This window comes from Anolis carolinensis, chromosome 6 (assembly GCF_035594765.1).
Source record: "Anolis carolinensis isolate JA03-04 chromosome 6, rAnoCar3.1.pri, whole genome shotgun sequence".
Lineage (NCBI taxonomy): Eukaryota > Metazoa > Chordata > Lepidosauria > Squamata > Dactyloidae > Anolis > Anolis carolinensis.
In genome coordinates, this window is record NC_085846.1 from 9,510,406 (window position 1) to 9,530,246 (window position 19,841).

The 19,841-nt window shown below is 43.8% G+C and overlaps 1 protein-coding gene across 1 annotated transcript; it reads left to right on the forward strand.

Annotated features, from left to right (window-relative positions):
* Positions 1-63: 63 nt before the first annotated feature.
* On the forward strand, positions 64-19,792 carry supt16h (SPT16 homolog, facilitates chromatin remodeling subunit). The gene is made up of 26 exons (XM_003227229.4): positions 64-219; positions 5,664-5,756; positions 5,876-6,046; positions 6,141-6,293; positions 6,372-6,518; positions 6,773-6,924; positions 7,272-7,444; positions 8,160-8,250; positions 8,355-8,428; positions 9,285-9,397; positions 10,357-10,422; positions 10,890-10,985; positions 11,160-11,275; positions 11,400-11,553; positions 12,335-12,462; positions 12,836-12,971; positions 13,192-13,318; positions 13,854-13,972; positions 14,680-14,805; positions 14,927-15,039; positions 15,776-15,851; positions 16,396-16,565; positions 17,064-17,193; positions 17,587-17,713; positions 18,673-18,750; positions 18,887-19,792. The coding sequence occupies exons 1-26, from the start codon at positions 154-156 to the stop codon at positions 19,042-19,044; spliced, it is 3,153 nt and encodes a 1,050-aa protein (XP_003227277.1). The 5' UTR covers positions 64-153; the 3' UTR covers positions 19,045-19,792.
* Positions 19,793-19,841: the final 49 nt, after the last annotated feature.

A 19,841-nucleotide genomic window follows, 5' to 3' on the forward strand; every position in this document is an offset into this window, starting at 1 on the left:
ATTGGTAAGAAAGGAGAAGAGGTGGGGCTTGCTAGTGGACGGACTAGCAATCCAACCAATCAAGGACGGAGGCGGGGGTTTGCGGCGGCGCAGCAACGGAGGCAGCTGAGGAGGGGAGGAGTCGCCGCCGCCGCTGCCGCCGCCGTTGCTTCCATGGCGCTGAGTCTGGACCGCGAGGCCTACTACCGTCGCATCAAGCGCCTCTACAGCAACTGGCAGGTGAGGGCTTCGAGGGCGGGGAGAGAGGCCTACCTTCCTCTGCCTCGATCTTCCCGCCACTTCCTACCTCCTCGTGTCGCTTCTTCAGAAGGGAAAACGGTGCTGCTTTTCTGCTTAAAAGCATTCAGTCAGCCCTCCATGTTAGCTGGGGTTGAGGGCACAGCACTCCAGGGAAAGTGGCCAAAACCTAAGAACAGTAACGAAATTGCTGGGGGCTTTGCGATCTGAGAGAATTGTTTAAGGGGAAGGGGGATGTTGGTCAGCTTGATTAGCATTGTACAGCCTTGCAGCTTCAAGGCCTGGCTGCTTCCTGCCTGGGGGAATCCTTTGTTGGTAGGTGTTAGCTGGCCCTGATTTTTTCTTGCCTGGCATTCCCTTGTCTTGTGAATGTTGTTCTTTATTCACTGTCCTGATTTTAGAATTTTTGTTTAATGCTGATAGACAGATTTAGTTCATTTCCATGGTTTCCTCCTTTCTGTTGAAATTGTCCACATGTTTGTGGATTTGAGTGGCTTCTCTGTGTAGTCTGACATGGTGGTTGTTAAAATGTTACAGCCCAGAAAACTCACAGCAACACAGTGATTTCAGTCATAAGCCTTCGATAACACGAAATTTATTTACTTAATAAACACCAGGCATGGGCCAACCGGTAGGCTGTTAGGAATTGTGGCAGTTAAAGGAAGGCTTAACACCTGGAGAGCTTGAGTTGGCCCCTCCGTGGACTAAAGAGAAGAGAAAAGAGTACTCCAGTTTGACTACTCCTTTGGAAAGTGGCATTTATAACCTTTTGGAAAAACACCTTTTTGGATCATAACTTGACTTTTCAGAGATGAGCTACAAACCTTTTAGAATACAATCTTCTCTTGTGGTATACAACCAGATATAACTATGCTAGGCAGTTGTTTCAGTTGTTAGACTGAATAATCTGTTTTCTCTGATCTGTTAGGAAAACAGAAATGTTGCCAGTGCATAAAAAGCAGAGCTTCAGGAATGTTTTTCCGTTCCCATAAATATATTAAAAAATAGGTAAAGGTTTCTCCTTGATGTTAAGTCTAGTCCTGTCTGACTCAGGGGGGTGGTGCTCATCTCCATTTCAAAGCCAAAGAGCCAACATTGTCCGTAGACTGCATGGAGTGCTGTTACATTCCCGCTGAAGCGGTGCCTATTGGATCTACTCAAATTTGCATGTTTTTGAGCAGCCAGGTTGGCAGAAGCTGGGGCTAACAGCTGGAGCTCACCCATCCCACGGTTTCAAACCGCCGACCTGCCAATCAGCAAGTTCTGCAGCTTAGCAGTTTAACTCGCTGCGCTATCACAGCTCTATAAAATATATACACTCTCCCGTAAAACAACTTGTTTTATATCATGCACTCAAGAGACAAAAATGAAGTAGACTTTGATAAAAATAACGTACTTGTTTTACTCACAACCTTCATGTGTTCAGCATACACAGGTATGATATGTTTGGGCCCTTCCAAACAGGTCCTATATCCCAGAATCTGATCCCAGGTTTTCTGTTTATCCCAGATTATCTGGCAGTGGGGACTCACTTAAACCAGATTAAAGCAGAAAACCTGGGATCAGATCCTGGGATATAGGGCCTGCCTGGAAGGGCCCTTTGAGATAATTCTCTGTACCATCCAGCCAGGACATTTCTTTTGTAATAAAACAGGTATCAACAGGTCACATGGTCCAAAAGAGAGCGAGAGAAAAAAAGCATGTGGTCTGCAGCCCCTTTTATAACTTCTCAATAACCATAGAGTAAAGGAAGCTGCATTCCAGGACATACATACAAGAAACAGTAAGCAACAGGATCATAAATAAAATATTTCTAGAGAAGGGTTGAAGGTTGCCATGTGGTTAACTTCCTGAGGAAATTGCACTGGAGATTCCTAGAGAGAACATTTCTAATCAAATCCCCAAAACAGCCAATGTAAAGGACACCTCTACACACTTTTAACGTCTCATAGCAGTAGGGAAGCCACGGTAGCGCAGCAGGTTAAATAGCTAAGCTGCTGAACTTGCTGATTGGAAGGTCAGCAGTTCAAATCCACGGATGGCATGAGCTCCTATCTGGCAACCTAGCAGTTTGAAAACATGCAAATGTGAGTAGATCAATAGGTACTGCTTCAACACGAAGGTAACAGCGCTCCATACAGGATAGGATGGAGTTGGGACCCATGGCTGAACACTAAACGTATTTGCTTCATAATAATAATTCTGATAATAAAGCTTTGTTTATATCCCACCCCCTCTCCCTGAGGGGACTCGCAGTGTCAGCAATACAATATAAATGAAAGTAGGCAAATAACAACACGAGATAATTAAATCCACAAAGTAAAAGCAAATCATAATACATAGGAAAGAAGAATAACAATAGACATGTTGAATATAACTCTAAAATCACTCATAAGTATAAAGCTAAGTAAAAATGTAGGACATCATAAACACTGGCTGTTAGGAATTGTGGGAGTTGAAATCCAGAACACCTGTAGGGAACGCCAAAGTTGGCCTATGCCGGATATACACCTTTGAAAAAGAAAAAAGGGTGATTTTATACACAATATTAAAAAAAAATTCTGCTTGAAACAAAGTTTGTTTACATTGAAGTATATAACAAAAAAGCATAGATGTTGCTCTCTGAGCTGCCCGTGTGGACAGTTTTGGAATATTTCTGAAAAGGCATGCTCAACCTAAGTGGGAGACTAAACATCATTATAATGATTGAATCGGAGTTAGAAATTCCACTTCAGTTTCATGTTGGGTGTTCAAATGTTTGTTCCTCTGCAGCATGGTCAAAGCACAGAGCCACAACATCCACTTAAATGCCTCTCCTGTTGTTTCTCTACTACTGGCAATTTTAATCCTGTTGATTGTACACATTTTCAGGAAAACAATGGCAATAAATCAATAAAATTCCCAGTTTATAATTTGTTAAGGCTCTGTATCAGGGTCCTCAAATGTTTTAAACAGAGGGCCCCTTACAGTATTGAGGGGCTGGACTGTAATTTGTTGTTGTTATTGTGTGTCTTCAAGTTTTTTCAGACTTAAGGAGACCCTAAGACAACCCTCTTACAGAATTTTCTTGTCAAGCTATATTCAAAGGGGATTTACCTTTATCTTCCTCTGAGACCGAGAAAGTGTGACTTGGCTCAAGCTCGCCAGTGGATTCAGAGCCTTAGTCCGAGATGCAAACCATTATGCAACACTTTCTGAGTTCTTTCCTCTCTTTTTCAGACCTACCTTTCTTTGTTTCTCTTTTCTACCATCCCTCTTCCTTTCATACCTACCATTCTTTCTTAATTTTTCTCCTTCCCTCTCTTTTTCCTATCTTTCTTTCTCTTTCTTTCTCTCTCTCTCTCTCTCTCTCTCTCTCTCTCTCTCTCTCTCTCTTCCCCCCTCCCTCCTCCCTCCCTGCATTCTCATGCAAACATACGTCTTCTGAGTCTAGGTGAAATAAGCAATAAATCACATATTTAAATATATACAGTAGAGTCTCACTAATCCAAGCCTCGCTTATCCAAGCCTCTGGATAATCCAAGCCATTTTTGTAGTCAATGTTTTCAATATATCGTGATATTTTGGTGCTAAATTCATAAATACAGTAATTACAACATAACATTACTGCGTATTGAACTACTTTTTCTGTCAAATTTGTTGTATAACATGAAGTTTTGGTGCTTAATTTGTAAAATCATAACCTAATTTGATGTTTAATAGGCTTTTCCTTAATCCCTCCTTATTATCCAAGTTATTCGCTTATCCAAGCTTCTGCCGGCCCGTTTAGCTTGGATAAGTGAGACTCTACTGTATTTTCATGAGATAAATTGCATCCCCATACATTTTGTTATTACAATTTGTGTGTATGTATGTATGTTTTATAAGGCAATGATTCCCAAAGTGGGTGCTGCAGCGATCCAGGGCGGTGGTGATGGCACCTATTAGGACACAGGGGCGTGGCCAGGGGAGGGGTGTGGCTTCTTCCCAAGAGCCCGAGACAGGGCTGAGAATCTATACCACTCCTGAGGCACTTGTTGGGACACAGAGGGCGGAGCTAGGGAGGGGGGTGGGGCCTCCTTCCCAGAGTCCGAGACAGGGCTGAGCCTCTATACCGCTCCTGAGAGGCCTTTTAGGACTAAAGGGAGAGGCTGGGGCAGGACCTCTTCCCAAGAGCGCGAGACAGGGCTGAGCCTCTGTATACTTCCCCTGAGGCGCTTGTTAGAACACGGGGGCGGGATATAGAAGTTCAGACCCGTCAGGCACTTGGGAAGAGGCCCCGCCCCCTCCTCTAGCCCCGTCCCCTGTGTCCTGCCGCAGGACAGGGATAGAAGCTCAGCCCTGCCTCAGAGCTCGTAACTCCACCCACCCAGTCCTGGCCGCCCATTTGTGGCCCTGCCCACCTCTCCCTCCCAGCCTTGCATCTTGGACTAGGGGGGAGGCTCAGCCCCGCCCTCTTGAGCAGGAGCCATGCCCATCCCTCTAAGCCACACACCCCTTTCCAGGGGGCGCTGAGTAATATTTTTTCTGGAAAGGGGGCCGTAGGCCAAATAAGTTTGGGAACCACTGTTATAAGGGGTTGGTTTAACTTTTAGTGCACTAATAAAACTGAATTACTATTCTGGGCATTTACTTTTTAGTAAATGGGCTGCACTGTAATTTGGTAAATGGAATTGTAGTTTGGTTATTAGACTTGGGGTTTTCGGGGGTTTTCAGGAAAAGATCAGGCTCAAATATGCAGATTTGCTTTTTGGTGATGGGGAAATAAATAACGGACACATCATAACTCAATGGCAAGTTTCTAATCTGTTTTTCTCCAGTACTCCACAACGCAGGATTTTGTTGCTGGAACCCCTTGTAGATTTTTGCTCACATTCCTTAAACAGCAAAAGTGATAAGACAACCTTCCTTAAACTGGTGCTGCCAGATGTCTTGGACCACAACTTTTATGATTCTTAGCCAGACTGGCTATAAGAAAGGGAAAATGCAGTCCATTACACCTACATGCACCATATTATGTGAAGCTGTTATCAGATTTATGTAATTTCCCCACTTTTGGAGAACCTTGTTATTAAGGATGGATATTGAAAGGAAAAGTACTGAACAATGGCATGATGTTTGCCTAAAGGTGACTGTTAGGGGAGAGATCTGAGAAAATAGTAGATCATCAAAGCTTTGCTCCCAGCTGCTCAAAAGGGCTTCACTGTTACAAGAAAGGTTTAGCAGTTCTCAGTCAGTTCTTTCTTTGTTTCTTTGTTTCTTTCTGTTTTTGGTGAACACGATGGCTGGAAACCTTATATATGTGGATGAAATTATTTGGTCCATAGTATGAAAACCTGTGTATGTGTGGCAACTATTGATGGATGATAATAAGATCACTTGGTTTAGGGTTTTTAAAAACGTAACCATAAATTTGACATTCTGTATGGTGCTTTGTTCTCTGGCAGAAAGGAGAAGATGAATATGCCACCATTGATGCCATTGTGGTCTCAGTGGGAGTGGACGAAGAGACTGTCTATGCCAAGTCCACTGCCCTGCAGGTAAGTGAGAGCAAGTAATATCTCCTGTCACCTCAAATAATACTTTCACATAGAAAGCAATGGGGTAGTTTAGTGAAAGGAGTCCCTTGATGGTTCATACTCCTATTCCTGCCTTGCAGACATGGCTATTTGGCTACGAACTCACCGACACAATCATGGTTTTCTGTGAGGACAAGATCTTCTTCATGGCCAGCAAGAAGAAGGTGGAATTCCTGAAGCAGATTGCAAACAGCAAGAGTAACGAGAGCACCAATGGGGTGCCAGCAATCACGTTGCTCATACGGGAGAAGGTGAGTGAGGACCTGTGAAAGCTTGTTTAAATAACTTTTCAGATGGATACATGTAGACTCATGAGAAAATTCCTCCTTTCCCCTCTTGTTCTAGAATGAGAGCAACAAAGGAAATTTTGACAAGATGATTGACGCGCTGAAAAGCAGCAAGAATGGCAAGCGCATTGGGGTCTTCAGCAAGGACAAGTTCCCTGGGGAGTTCATGAATAGCTGGAATGACGCTCTCAGCAAGGAAGGCTTCGAGAAAGTGAGGAGAATCAGTTCAAGGTTTGGTTGTGATCTGGCAATCATGAAGACCACTCATGTTCTTCTCGCTCCATTGTAGGTGGATATCAGTGCTGTGGTGGCCTACACCATCGCTGTGAAGGAAGATGGGGAGATTGCCATGATGCGCAAAGCGGCTGCCATCACTTCAGAGGTCTTCACCAAGTTCTTGAAGGACCGAGTTATGGAGATAGTTGATGCTGATGAGGTGAGGAGGGAAATGGTAATGGGACTGAAATCGTAGCTCAGAGGGGAAAGTATTTGTGCAACTGCTCAGTTTAGCAGAAGAATTGGCCATATCAAAGTCCTTTGTGTTGGTTTTTCTCCATTCAAAATGTGTGGCAATGCATGTATTCTCTCTGCCATTTTCTTTGAGTAACATCAAAGACTATCCTATTGTTACCTTCTCAGCCACATCTCATGGGTTCTATTGACCATTGAATCCTCTGTGTTCTTTGGCAGAAAGTGCGGCACAGTAAGCTGGCAGAGTCAGTGGAGAAGGCCATTGAAGAAAAGAAATACCTGTCTGGAGCCGACCCCTCCACTGTTGAGATGTGCTACCCTCCTATTATCCAGAGTGGAGGACATTACAATCTCAAGTTTAGTGTTGTCAGGTAGGCAAATTCCTGCAAGAGCACCCACTACCCAAACAGGTCTTGCCAAGGAAACATTGTGATAGGATTGCCGTGGGATCACCATAGTTCAGAAAGAACTTAAAGGCACACAGCATCAGATGGATAGAATGGCAAATAATGAAGGTTAGTACATTTCTGTTTCATTTATGATGCTGTTATCCCTCATCCAGGAGACTCAGAATAAGATACAGAGGTTACTTTTTTTAGATGAGCTTTTTGAGGGCAAATGCTATCTCAGTTACTTGCTTCTTCAGTTGGTTGTATCTTTGCCAGTGGTCTAACCATGGGCTCATACACATCCCCCACCTTCTTAACTCCATCCTCAGTGAGAAGTCCTATGTGCACTTTGGGACGGTCACTTGCGCCATGGGGATCCGCTACAAATCCTACTGCTCCAACCTCGTCCGCACCCTTATGGTGGACCCACCTCAGGAAACACAGGACAACTACACCTTCCTGCTGCAGCTGCAGGATGAGATGCTCAAAGAACTGCGGCCTGGTAGGTGACTACTGCATGGGCATAGCGACTCATGCAGGGATATGGAGAATCTTATGCCCTGGGGCCAAATCCAACCCTCCTTGAAAATCTCATTGAACATTCTTGGTCATCTTATATAGCCTTTTCCCACGCCACCATCTTTTGCATAGCATTTCCCCATTCTTAAAGCTTGGTATATCTCTTGTAACTTCATTACAAGTAATAACTGCTTTAAAATATACTGGCATTTTTGATCCCACTCTTTTGGCTTTGACATTCCCCACAGGGCCTTAAAAATCTCCCAGAAATTGAATTTTAACCTTAAGATGGATTTGCCCACACTTGGGCCATGGTCACTTCGCTTCTGTGTGAAATATAGGCAGAAAGCAAATGTTGGCTTCATCTATACTGCCATTGCAATGCAGATTGAATTGGATTTTATGGCAGTGTAGATTCATATGATCCAGTTCAATGCAGTTCAGTCTGCATTATATGAATCTATACTAGGCATGGACAAAATTTGGCCCTCCAGGTGTTTTGGACTTCAACTCACACAATTATGAGAGTTCAAGTCCAGAATACCTGGAGGGCCAAGGTTTGCCCATGCTTAGTCTACATTGACCATATAATGCAGTTCAAACTGCCTTGTTTGACAGTACAGATGGGGCTGCGGAAGCAGCTCCAGCAAGACAGATCTCATTCCTTTCCTTTCTGACTCCTTTTTCCTCATAATTAGGTGTGAAGCTGTGTGAGGTATATGCTGCTATCATGGATATGGTGAAGAAACAAAAGCCAGAGCTATTGAGCAAAATCACCAAGAACTTGGGGTAAGAAAAGTTTGCCCACTGAGATTAGAGGCATTGTTCTTCCAAGCTTATAGACTTGTGAGCAGTGGAGAACTGAAATGTTTTCCCTACTCTATTGTTTCTAGGTTTGCCATGGGAATTGAGTTCAGAGAAGGTTCTCTTGTGATCAATAGCAAAAATCAGTATCGCCTCAAAAAAGGTAAGACTACTGTTCCTTCATTCAGGCAAAATGAAAAAAAAACCCAAAGGATTGTTTTGGCCTCTGGATTGATCAAAAAGGCAGAATACTTTATTGGGCTTAGTTAGAAAGGACCTGAAAATAAAAATGTTCGTATTATACTGCCCTGAGACAAATTGATGGTGCAGCTACACCTGGAATACTGTGTAAAGTTCCAACCACAGAAACTAGAAGATACTATGCAGCTGGCTAAAGTGTACAAAACCACAGTCATAATCATTAAACAGCTGAATCAGCCGTCTTGTGGTTGTTTACAGTGGTTACAGTGTTTGTTAGCTTAAAAAAGAAGAAACATGCTAGAACTGAGTAGTAGGCGATTCAGAACAGATAGAAGAGTTGAGTACAACATAGATTAAAATATATTCTAATATATTCTATAATTAAAAATGCATAAAGCCATTTAAAGCACATAGATTCAGAACACGCACATATAAGATTAAAATACATATCATTACAGATTAAAATTATCCATACATAAACCTTAGAATGTCAAATTAAATGTCCTAGTGTAAAATTGATTAAGCCTGCCAAAAGACATCATGATTAGCTGTGGAATTTCTTTCGGCAGGCCATTCCACCATCTAGGGGTTGCTGATTAAAAAGTCATATCCCACTATAGACCAACATAGTTATATAGCACTGGAGTGGATCAATCTTTGGTCAGTTCCAGCAAGGCTCTTCTTAGATTCTTCTGTCTTGTGACCTGAATTCACTCTTCTGTATTGTACCAAGATTCACATGTATATTGGGAGTAGATATCCTAAAGGGCCCTTGAAGAAGTTCAGTGCCATCTGAGGCTGTGTTTTATCTGCCACAGGAATGGTTTTCAGCCTCAATGTGGGGTTCTCAGACCTGACCAACAAAGAGGGAAAGAAACCAGAAGAGAAAACTTATGCATTGTTCATCGGGGATACTGTGTTGGTGGAAGAGGTGGGTATGAGCAGGATGACAGGTGGTGGGAGGGACTCTCCCACTCAATTATTCTGCTTGTCTTTGAGTGTTCCATTTCCCTACACCCCAGTCAGTGAAAAGGGGGCTCACATAGGAACTGGTTTAGCATTGCAAACTATACGGTGTGGGACCTTCAAGTCCTAGGTGACCTTTTTTGGTCGTATCTTCCTCTCCCACCATCAACATCCATCTAAGGGCCAAGAAAGGCAAGTTCTCCAAAACCCATGTTCCACAGACCTGTCCTATTTCTCATCACATTCTTCTCAGGAGTAAAGCTTACCAAGTCAACCATCAGCAAGATGGCTCACAGAGTAAATCCCTTCTGCTTGCTTGTCAACGACATTCATCTACATCCTTGGTCCAGTGATGCAGGGCTTCCACTTTTCTGCCCCCCAAATATTGGAGCCCAATCCCAGCGGAAATATGGGACAGCTACTGGGACCAGCTCTTCTATGTTTGTTCAGTACAGTAGAATGCAAGGCTTCACATTTGCAGATGTGCAGATTCCAAAGAAGGGTTCTTTAGTCCATTTCCAAGAAAGGTGTGTTGATTTTGTCTCTTGAGTCATTGCAACTGCTCTTGGATGTGTCTTTCCTGTCCGCCTCCCTGGCCTCTCACCAATAAACGAAACTCATCCTGGTTGGAAGACAGAAAAGCAAACCTCACTCTCGCATGCCACATTTTCTATAGGGATTGGCAAAAAGTGAATGGCAGTTACATGGCTTAGATTGTAAGAACATAGAATTGTCAGGGATATCTCAAGCAGCTCCTATATCTATGGATATCATATGCAAGAGGCCTTTTTCCTCAGAAGGGACAAAGAGCTTATTGCCCTTGTCATTATATGTAACTTCACAAAAAGCTAAATTTCTTGGCTGTCTGCATATATTATTAATCTAATGCTTTCTAAAGTGGTATTACTTTTCCCCTTCCAATAGGAGGGCCCTGCTACACTTCTGACTTCTGTCAAGAAGAAGGTCAAGAATGTCAGCATTTTACTCAAGGTAAAAGATTGAAGTTTAACAAGAAAGGTTTTAAGTTGAGTTAGAAACTTGACTGACTTCAGAGGGACCAGTCTCTTCCCACCACCCTCTACTGCGCAAATTTACTCAAAATGCTTGTTCTATAGGCATTTTCACAGTTCCTCTCCACCCTGGTTAGTGATAAAGGGCATTGGATGGTCTGGAGATTTTAAAAAAAGAGTCTTGGAGCAACACAGGGAATAAATCTTGTCTGCTGCACCATAAATACTTAGAAGCAATTTGACAAGAAAAGGCACTGAATGGGCTAGTAACTCCCAGCTGACTTTGTAAGACTTTGAAATTTTGAGAAGTCTCACTGTAACTCTTCTTACGTCCACAACATTGAAGCTTTGTTTATGGTATTTGATGAGATATTGCTCAATCAGAACATTGCAAAACAGAGAACAGCAAGTCGTGGATGCAAAATTCTGTCTCTTGTTTTGTCACAGAAAGAAGATGAGGAGGAGGTGGAAGAAGAAGATGACACAGAGGGAATCCTGCTTGGCCGTGGCTCCCGGGCAGCCCTCTTGCCAGAAAGAACTCGGGTATTGAAGGGTCAGGCGGAGTGGGGCAGGGTGGGAGACGTCTTTAATGACCATGAGTGAGAATGTGGTGCCTTTCTGTGGAGGAGATTGTAGCTCATTGGTTGTGCCATCAGTGTGGGGTGAGTTGGTGTCACTTGAGCAAATATCACACTCCCCCTTGTCTGTCCCATGCAGAACGAGCTGACGGCTGAAGAGAAACGCAGGGCGCACCAGAAAGAACTGGCCACTCAGTTAAATGAAGAAGCCCGTCGACGGTTGACAGAACAAAAGGGGGAGCAGCAGATCCAGAAGTGAGTAAAAAACCTAGATAGGGAAGATCACTGTGTGGTTTCCTATTGCCTTAGGCGTGGAAGGTACCCTCTGGAGCAGCTGACTGGAAATCCCCATTCATGGGACTTCCCTTTTCCCTTGTAGGGCTCGTAAATCCAATGTCTCCTACAAAAACCCTTCCCTGATGCCAAAGGAGCCGCACATCCGAGAGATGAAGATCTACATTGACAAGAAGTACGAGACCGTCATTATGCCTGTCTTTGGCATTGCCACTCCTTTCCACATTGCCACCATCAAGGTATGGTGGGTGCCATCTCCAAGGGGAAGCCTGTTAAGTCTTGGGATGGATGCAATTTAGTGCCTCTCTGGTTGAAATAGCAAATGCAGAAGCTTTTGTTCAATCATATGGTTGTACCAAAAGAAGGCTATGAAGAAAATGGGCATTGTATATGTGAAGAGAGATTTGATATTTAATTGGAGCAGCTATATATTGACACCATACTTTGTATGTTCATTTAACTAGCAAGTTTTCCTAAACTAGAAATAGACCCTGAAACCATTTTATGAGCAGTTTTGTGATACCATCCTTATTTTTTAACGCAGTAATAACTGTATATTGATCTCATTTTTCATAGAAGTGGTTATTACAGTTTGGGGAAGTTGTGAAAATCTGCATATAAAGATCAGACTATTGAGGGCATTATCCACATTCATTTCGTCAGCTGTATTTGTATATGTATACATTTTTCAACCTTGTGTAATTAGGAATGCTATCTGTTGGGCAGTGGAATATGCTGTATCAGAGCATGGTGAAGTCTCTGGAGGTTTTTCAGCAGAAACTGGATGGCTATCTCTCAGGAGTGTTTTGATTCTATGCATGGCAGGCAGTTGGACTGGTTGGCTTTTGAAGTCTCTTCCAGTTCTAGAATTCTATGGTGGCAATCCATAGAGATGTCCCCAATAAACTTAAGTTGCTTGTGGCTTTGACATGGGTCGCGTAGGAAAAGAGCCACAACAGAGGGAAAGAAAAGGGACTGAATGAGAGTGATTAAGTCTGCCCATGTGTTCCTTCCCTGCAGAACATCAGTATGTCAGTGGAAGGTGACTACACCTACCTGAGAATCAACTTCTATTGCCCAGGCAGTGCCCTGGGTCGCAATGAGGGCAACATCTTCCCCAATCCTGAAGCTACTTTTGTGAAAGAAATGTGAGTCATCCCTTACCTAATTTTTGCTCTGGAATGTACCTTCTTTCATTACATGGGAACCCCATCTCTTTGGGGATGACTTGTTAAATTTTGGGTGAGCATTCTTTCTTTGGATTCTATAAAGTACCTAATCCCCCCTTTCATATGCTAAAACTTACTGATCTTTTTTTTCATTTGGCTAGATGGAGATATCTTCCAGAAAGCCCTAATTTGAGTCCCATATTTTTCATACACACTCCCATCTTCTTATAGCTCCTCTAAATCATTTGTACTTCTACAAAAGAACTGGTCTTCAATTTTAAGTCAGGCACCTGCTAATTTTGTATTGCTTTTCTTCATCTCCTGTAACCACCAACTTCCTCATCTTCTCCAGAACTTATCGGGCGTCCAATTTAAAAACACCTGGGGAGCAGCTGGTGCCAGCTCTCAACCTCCAGAATGCCTTCCGTATCATCAAGGAGGTGCAGAAGCGCTACAAGACCCGTGAGGCTGAGGAGAAGGAGAAGGAGGTGAGTTGGAGGGTCTCGGGTTTTCAAGGAGCATCTGGAGGAATTGTGTATTCATTTAATTTATATCCAATGTCTTAACACCCCCCCCCCCCCCCCAAATATGGGTTTCTTGTGATGGGATGATCTCTGCATGGGGGAAATGGTACCTCAACACAGGGCACATTTAGAAGTTGGGAGTACTTGGTGGACTGACATGGCTGCACCTTTTCCATTTCCTCAGGGGATTGTCAAGCAAGACTCTTTGGTGATTAACCTGAACCGCAGCAATCCCAAGCTGAAGGACCTTTACATCCGCCCCAACATTGCCCAGAAAAGGATGCAGGGGTCTTTGGAGGCTCACGTCAATGGTACAAAGGGGGGTGGGGAGTGGGCTCGCATTACTTGGAATCCAAAAACATTATTCTCAGAGATTTCCCAGGAAATGACCAAACTCTCCTGAACTGCCATGTTAACTGGGATTTTTTTCCAGCTTTTCTTGTTTGGGTTCTTACTTTTCTACTTGTGGTGGGAGGTTTTGCTGGTACTGATGGCACACAGCACAGGTAGCTCTAAATTCAAACTGCAGGAAAAGAGACTCCGTCAGAATATTAGGAAGAACTTATTGAGGACAATAGATATTTGAGAGGGGAATATGCTACCTTGGAACGTGATTGAGTTTCCTCTGGAAATTTTTGAACAAAGGCTGCATTGGATGGCCATCTGCCAGGAGTCCTTTGATCATATGTTCCCGCATGGCAGAATAGGATTGAACTGGATGGCCCTTGAGGACTCTTCCAGCTCCTATGATTTTCAATTGTATCCTCCAGCCAGAAGCAGGGAGGTACAGCTTTATTATATACAAAAACATTGAGCTTCTCTCACAGCAGTTTTCTATTTTGGCAGGTTTCCGCTTTACTTCTGTGCGCGGGGACAAAGTGGACATTCTGTACAACAACATCAAGCATGCTGTGTTTCAGCCTTGTGACGGGGAGATGATCATTGTCCTGCACTTTCACCTCAAGGTATCTCTCCAAGTTGAGCCCCTAGAATGAAAAGAGATCACCAGACATTTTTACATTGGGATGAAGACAGGAGAGAGCTTTACTTCCATTGAGCAAAGTTACTCTCTTGTTGTTAGACTGACAGTTATTGGTGATATGAAACAACGAGCACATTCCCTTTCTCCACCTGGGGCACTTTTTATGTGTCTTCGTATTGGCTACAGAATTAGTTTTCCCTAGAGCTTGGGAGGTAAGGGACACAGGTGGCTGTGCAACAAATATTTCTGGATTTCAGCATCTGTCAGTCCCCTCCAGCTTAGCTAATAGTAGGGGATAATAGGCGATGTTGCTCAAGTTGTGAGGAGCCACCCATTCAGTACCCTGCGTTACAAACTAGATTCTTATAAAAAGGTTGAAAGTATACATGAGATGCCTGCTGAAAAGTCAAGGTTAAGTAGAGCATTCCTTGATGAGGCATCGAGAGAGTGGCAATTGTACTATAAAAGTCCTTTAAAAGTTGTTTGAAATGCTTTCTTAAAACAAAGTGTAATTAAATATGCAAAAAATCATCCCCACTATGCAAGTGTTGCCCTTGTTATTTATGCAACTTAGTTTCTTCTTCGTGGTGCTTCTGTGGAAATCGCACTAATGGTTGTATTACCCCTTGAAGCATGTACACACATAGAGATGTACTTTTAATCTTTCTCTTTCTCACCCCCTTTCTTCAGAATGCCATTATGTTTGGCAAGAAGCGCCACACAGATGTGCAGTTCTATACCGAGGTGGGCGAAATCACCACTGATCTGGGCAAGCATCAACACATGCACGACCGCGACGACCTGTATGCTGAACAGGTGAGGGGGACGGCTGCTTTCCCCCCTAAATTGGGAAAGCAGAAAGAGGCAGACAGATCAGCTTGAGCCAAGGACAGGGCAAGGTTATGTGGCTGACACTTCTTGGTCCTTTCTGGCCTAGATGGAGCGTGAGATGAGGCACAAGCTGAAAACGGCATTCAAGAATTTCATTGAGAAGGTTGAGGCTCTGACCAAGGAGGAGCTGGAATTCGAAGTGCCCTTCCGGGATCTGGGGTAAGTATGAGTAGTTTTCGTTTTTCTGTGTTAATAAAGCCCTGTAATGTGAGCCAAACATTGGGGGTTCTTCTGAAGGACAGTGTAAGAGGAAAAGAAGATGAATCAGCCAAACAGGAAATAGTGGGGACCGTGTTTGTCAGAGTGTCCAAAGTTATTTCAATGGACACCAGAGAGAGCCTACATGGTTTGAATATTGGACTAGGGTTCTGGGAGTCCAGCATGTGAATCTCCTGTCAACCATAGAAATCCTCTGACTGATCTTGGACAAGTATTATTGGTGATATCATTGGGTTTTCTTGGCAAAATTTGTTCGGTGGTGATTTGCATTTGAATGAGCTCTATAGCCAAAGACAACCTAAACAGCCACAGTGCAAATCCAATGTCATATTGCTTAAAATGCTGTTTGCTGAATGACCTCTGCATCAACAGATATACCAATATTTATCACAGGGTTTGTTCTATCTTCCTCCCAGTCACAAACCCATAAACCATCCTTGGGTTAGGAATAGGAACTGGTAACTGTTTTTGTTTTGCCATCAAGTCACTTGGATTTCTGTTGACCCCATGAATGGGTGATCTTCAAGTCACCCTGTCTTCAGCAACCCTACTCAGCAACCTATGGTGTCTACTTTGGATTTATAAGACTGATTGTTACAAGATAGGATGTTTGCTCTTGCGTGGACTGCTTCTCACCTCTTTTCTTTTTATCCCCACCCCAAATTCATTGTGCCAGGTTCAATGGTGCCCCTTACAGAAGTACCTGCCTCCTCCAACCAACCAGCAGTGCCCTAGTGAATTGTACTGAGTGGGTGAGTAGATATCCTGTGTTTGCAAAGAACATGAGTAGGCATTGCTTGTTTGTTTGTTGTTGTTGTTATTTTATTTCTTATCCACCTCTCCTCATGGCTCGAGGCAGGTTACAACATTGTTAAAACACATGATCAAAATGCGCAATAATTTAAAAACACTCCGTAGAATACACATATTAAAACAAATCTCCCAATGTCCACTAGATTGACTACAGGGGCTGGAAATTGCCATTTTGTCTTATATGATGCTGCAAGTTTGCTATCCTTATTTCACTTGTAAATCTGAGGAATTCATCCAAGGGAATATGATGACCTTCTAAAGGCTCAGATGGGGGAATGCCTGACCTGTTTAGATGCTATACTTTCCAATTTGTTTTTGGGAGGTGGTAATAGTTTTTCTCCATGAAGAAGAATGGAAGTGCCCCTGGGTTGGAGAGAAGATGGGAGGCCATTGGGCTTGAGCACCTCAAGCTACTCCATTTGTATCTCCACTCAGGTGGGCAGCCTGGAAAAAGCTAACCCTGTCCTCCCTTCCCCCTTGCAGCCCCCCTTTGTGGTGACACTAGACGAGGTGGAGCTGATCCACTTTGAGCGGGTGCAGTTCCACCTGAAGAACTTCGACCTCGTCATTGTCTACAAAGATTACAGTAAGAAGGTCACCATGATCAACGCCATTCCTGTGGCCTCACTGGACCCCATCAAGGAGTGGCTCAAGTGAGTTGTAGGGGGTGGGGTCTCTGGCATTGCTGCGCTCTCCCCGTGGCCTTCCAGATTACAGTTGGGAGGCTTTGTAGCTTGTTACCTTCATCTTCCTAGAGCGCTTAAAAGGGACAAAGCTGTCCCTATTTTTGGATGGCATAATGTGATGGCTGTGGGATTCTGAGAATTTTCATCCAAAAAGGAGCTTTTGCAGCCTCTTGAAGAGTATGACTATTTTGTGCTTCCTGAAAACATGGCCACTTATGCAAAAGCACTTTAATCAAGAGTCTTTTATGAAGGCAACATCCTCCCTTTCTATGGTGCAGTTTGGAACACCTACTGTTAATCTGTTTCTGTTCCATAAGAGGAGGAGGGGAGAAAGAAACAGATGTATTTTATTCCACAATTGTATTCCGACTGAAAGTGAAATATTTACTGTGTGAGAGAGAGGACTCGGGTTCTGTCAAGACTTTGCATTGGTTTTATCAATGTCTTCCTCTCTACCCATATCAGCTCGTGCGACATCAAGTACACAGAAGGGGTGCAATCTCTCAACTGGACCAAAATCATGAAAACTATTGTGGATGACCCAGAAGGCTTCTTTGAGCAAGGTGGATGGTCGTTCCTTGAGCCTGAGGGAGAGGTGAGTTGAACTGGGGTCAGCAACAGCCTCTGAAAAGCAAGGGACGAGGCAGGAAATCAGACGCACGTCCTGTGTTCTGATCCTCTTACCTTTCTTTGAAAAACTGACATCAGCTGCAGAGTGGAGCACCAGAGAAAAAAAGAACCAGGTCTTGAGCAGTGTTGGAGATAAGTGCCCTGGCAGAATTTGGTTTGGAAATGAGTATAGATATCCAGATTTCATCATTAGCCTTTGCCTGCCTACCAGATCCATGCTGTGTAAAAATTAGAAATGGAATTAGAAGCCCCCTTGCCCTTTGCTAAGGTCTTTCACAGTTAATAAAGAGTGAAACCTGACTTTCCCATCTCTCTTAACTCCTTTTGACTGCTCTTTCCCCCAAACTCTCTCTTCCAGGGAAGCGACGCCGAATCAGGAGGGTCAGGATCTGAGATTGAAGATGAGACATTCAACCCTTCAGAGGAGGAGGACGATGATGAAGAGGACACTGATGAAGACTATTCTTCTGAGGCAGAGGATACAGGTAAGGAAGCAGCTTCTCTGAAAGACGGATGGATCAGCCCTGAATTCTCAAGCAGAGTGAATGGCCTTGGATGACTAGCAAATAGCCCCATCTTTGAAATCTGTCGCTGTTCACAAAATCCACTCTTGACTGTTTTACTTCCATGTTCAAACTCTATTCCTTACTGATATGTGTCTGTGGATATTGCAGATACCAGTTTTCTTTGTCTAAATCTATGCTGCTTTGGGATCCTGCCTCCTCCAGATGCTTATCAAACATTCCTGCAAACACAGGTTTCCCTGCCTGCATTATTTGGGCCATGCTATCTTTCTGAGGAAATCTGCCAGCTGTTGCACCTTCTTCGTGTTTATAAGGGAATCAGTCTGCTTGTCTTTAGTTTTTCCCCCCTTTTTTAAAAAAAGACGAGTGGGATCTGGATGGTGACCCAGAACCATTTTTATAGCCTGACCTGAATAGAAACTGGAAAGCTGTTTAAACAGTGATCCAGTCTTGGCAATATGTGACCTAGATATTGCTGCACACCCACAAAACACTCAGTTTTACCTCCTCCTCTCTTCCTGACTCATTTCCCTGGAGAGTACTGTCTTTATAGAATTATCTCTATTATTTTGTGAAAGCTTTCTCTTTTCTCCGCCTCGCCCAACCCTTCGACACAAATCCTCCCTGTGCAAAGTCATGGGGGTGGATCCAGATTGGCACATTTTTTAACGAGAATGAATCTTACTGGGCACAAAGAGATTGATTTGTAAGTAAACAATCCATGAATTTGTGGGGTGACTGTTTTTTTTCAATTACATTGATGGATTTAAGTGTGGTTGATTTCGCCTGGATCCAGGCTGTTTATCAGTGGGAGACTCAAGGAAAGCAAGTTTGGGCAAATCTGAGATTACACCTCCTTGAAAACATCTCACTTCCCCTGTATGTGTGGAAAATAACTCTGAGACCCCTTTTCTTGACAGATTACTCGAAGGATTCCCTCGGAAGCGAAGAAGAGCGAGGGAAAGATTGGGACGAGCTGGAAGAAGAGGCACGGAAAGGTAAGACCCTCCCTGTTTCATATCTGGCTCTTCCAGGCATTGAGCCTTGAGAAGACAATGGGGCAAACTGAGTTCTTGCTGCATAGTAGGGTTTTTTTCCCCCATTGTGTCTGATCCCTTGCTTCCCTCCCTGCAGCTGACCGCGAGAGCCGGTACGAAGAAGAGGAGGAGAGGAGCCACACCCTGTCCCGCAAGAGGAAGGGCGCCTCGTCCCATAGCTCTGGGCACCACAGGAGTTCCCACAGCCGAAGCCCTGGCCGAAGCTCGGCTCCCCCCAAGAAGAAGAGGAAGTAGATGGCAAACTCCAGCCTTTCCCATCTGCCAATTTTTCAGGGGTCGGGGCTTTTGAGGCCCCATCCAGCCGCCAACAACGTTTCGGGCATGGGGGGAGGGTTGTTGCCAGCCTTCCCCACAAACTCTTTCATCTTCCCCTCACACACAAACACACCTTTGCCCTTCTTTTTTTTCCCCCATTTCTCTCTTTTGTTTTGTTTCTATTCCTTGAATTGTTCCTGACCATTCGTATGGACCAATGAGCTGTGAGAGATATTCCAGGCCATATTGTGGTGTTAGCTATGGACACAAATTCTGCCCAGGAGGATTGGAGTGTGAGGTTCAGGAATCCCGTCTCAGCGATAATAATTCTTTGCTTTCCCCTTTCCCCCATCTCTCTTCTGTCCCTCCCGTCTGTGGGGTATATATTGACTCTTGAATTCCCTTAAAACCTCCTTGACTTTCATTGACTTTAGACAAAATGTGGGCCGAAGCAGTGGTGGGTTGGCCTGGGAATTAGTCCAGAGTAAGAACACATACTTTAGCAAAGCAGACAGCGTGCTGCTTTCGTGTCATCATTTACTGATGGGGAAAAAAGTGGGCTGTGTCCCACTTTTTGTGAAGCAAAAGCCTGGTTGAGAGAGGAAGTCCCACAATGGAACAGAGTTGGAGAAGAGGGCCTAGCATTTTCCATACCAGGATGTGGGGTGAAGACACAATTGAGACAAAAAGGTTCTTGCTCCCCCTCCCCAAACCCTATTTTTGATTTTTTTTAAAAAAAACATTGTCAATCTCTTTCTGTATTTATCTCTTTTCTC

Coding starts and splice junctions, on each gene's coding strand:
- supt16h (XM_003227229.4), top strand. CDS start 154: ATGGCGCTGAGTCTGGACCGCGAGGCCTACTACCGTCGCATCAAGCGC. Junction 5,757..5,875: donor CCAAGTCCACTGCCCTGCAG/GTAAGTGAGAGC, acceptor CCTGCCTTGCAG/ACATGGCTATTTGGCTACGA. Junction 6,294..6,371: donor GCAAGGAAGGCTTCGAGAAA/GTGAGGAGAATC, acceptor GCTCCATTGTAG/GTGGATATCAGTGCTGTGGT.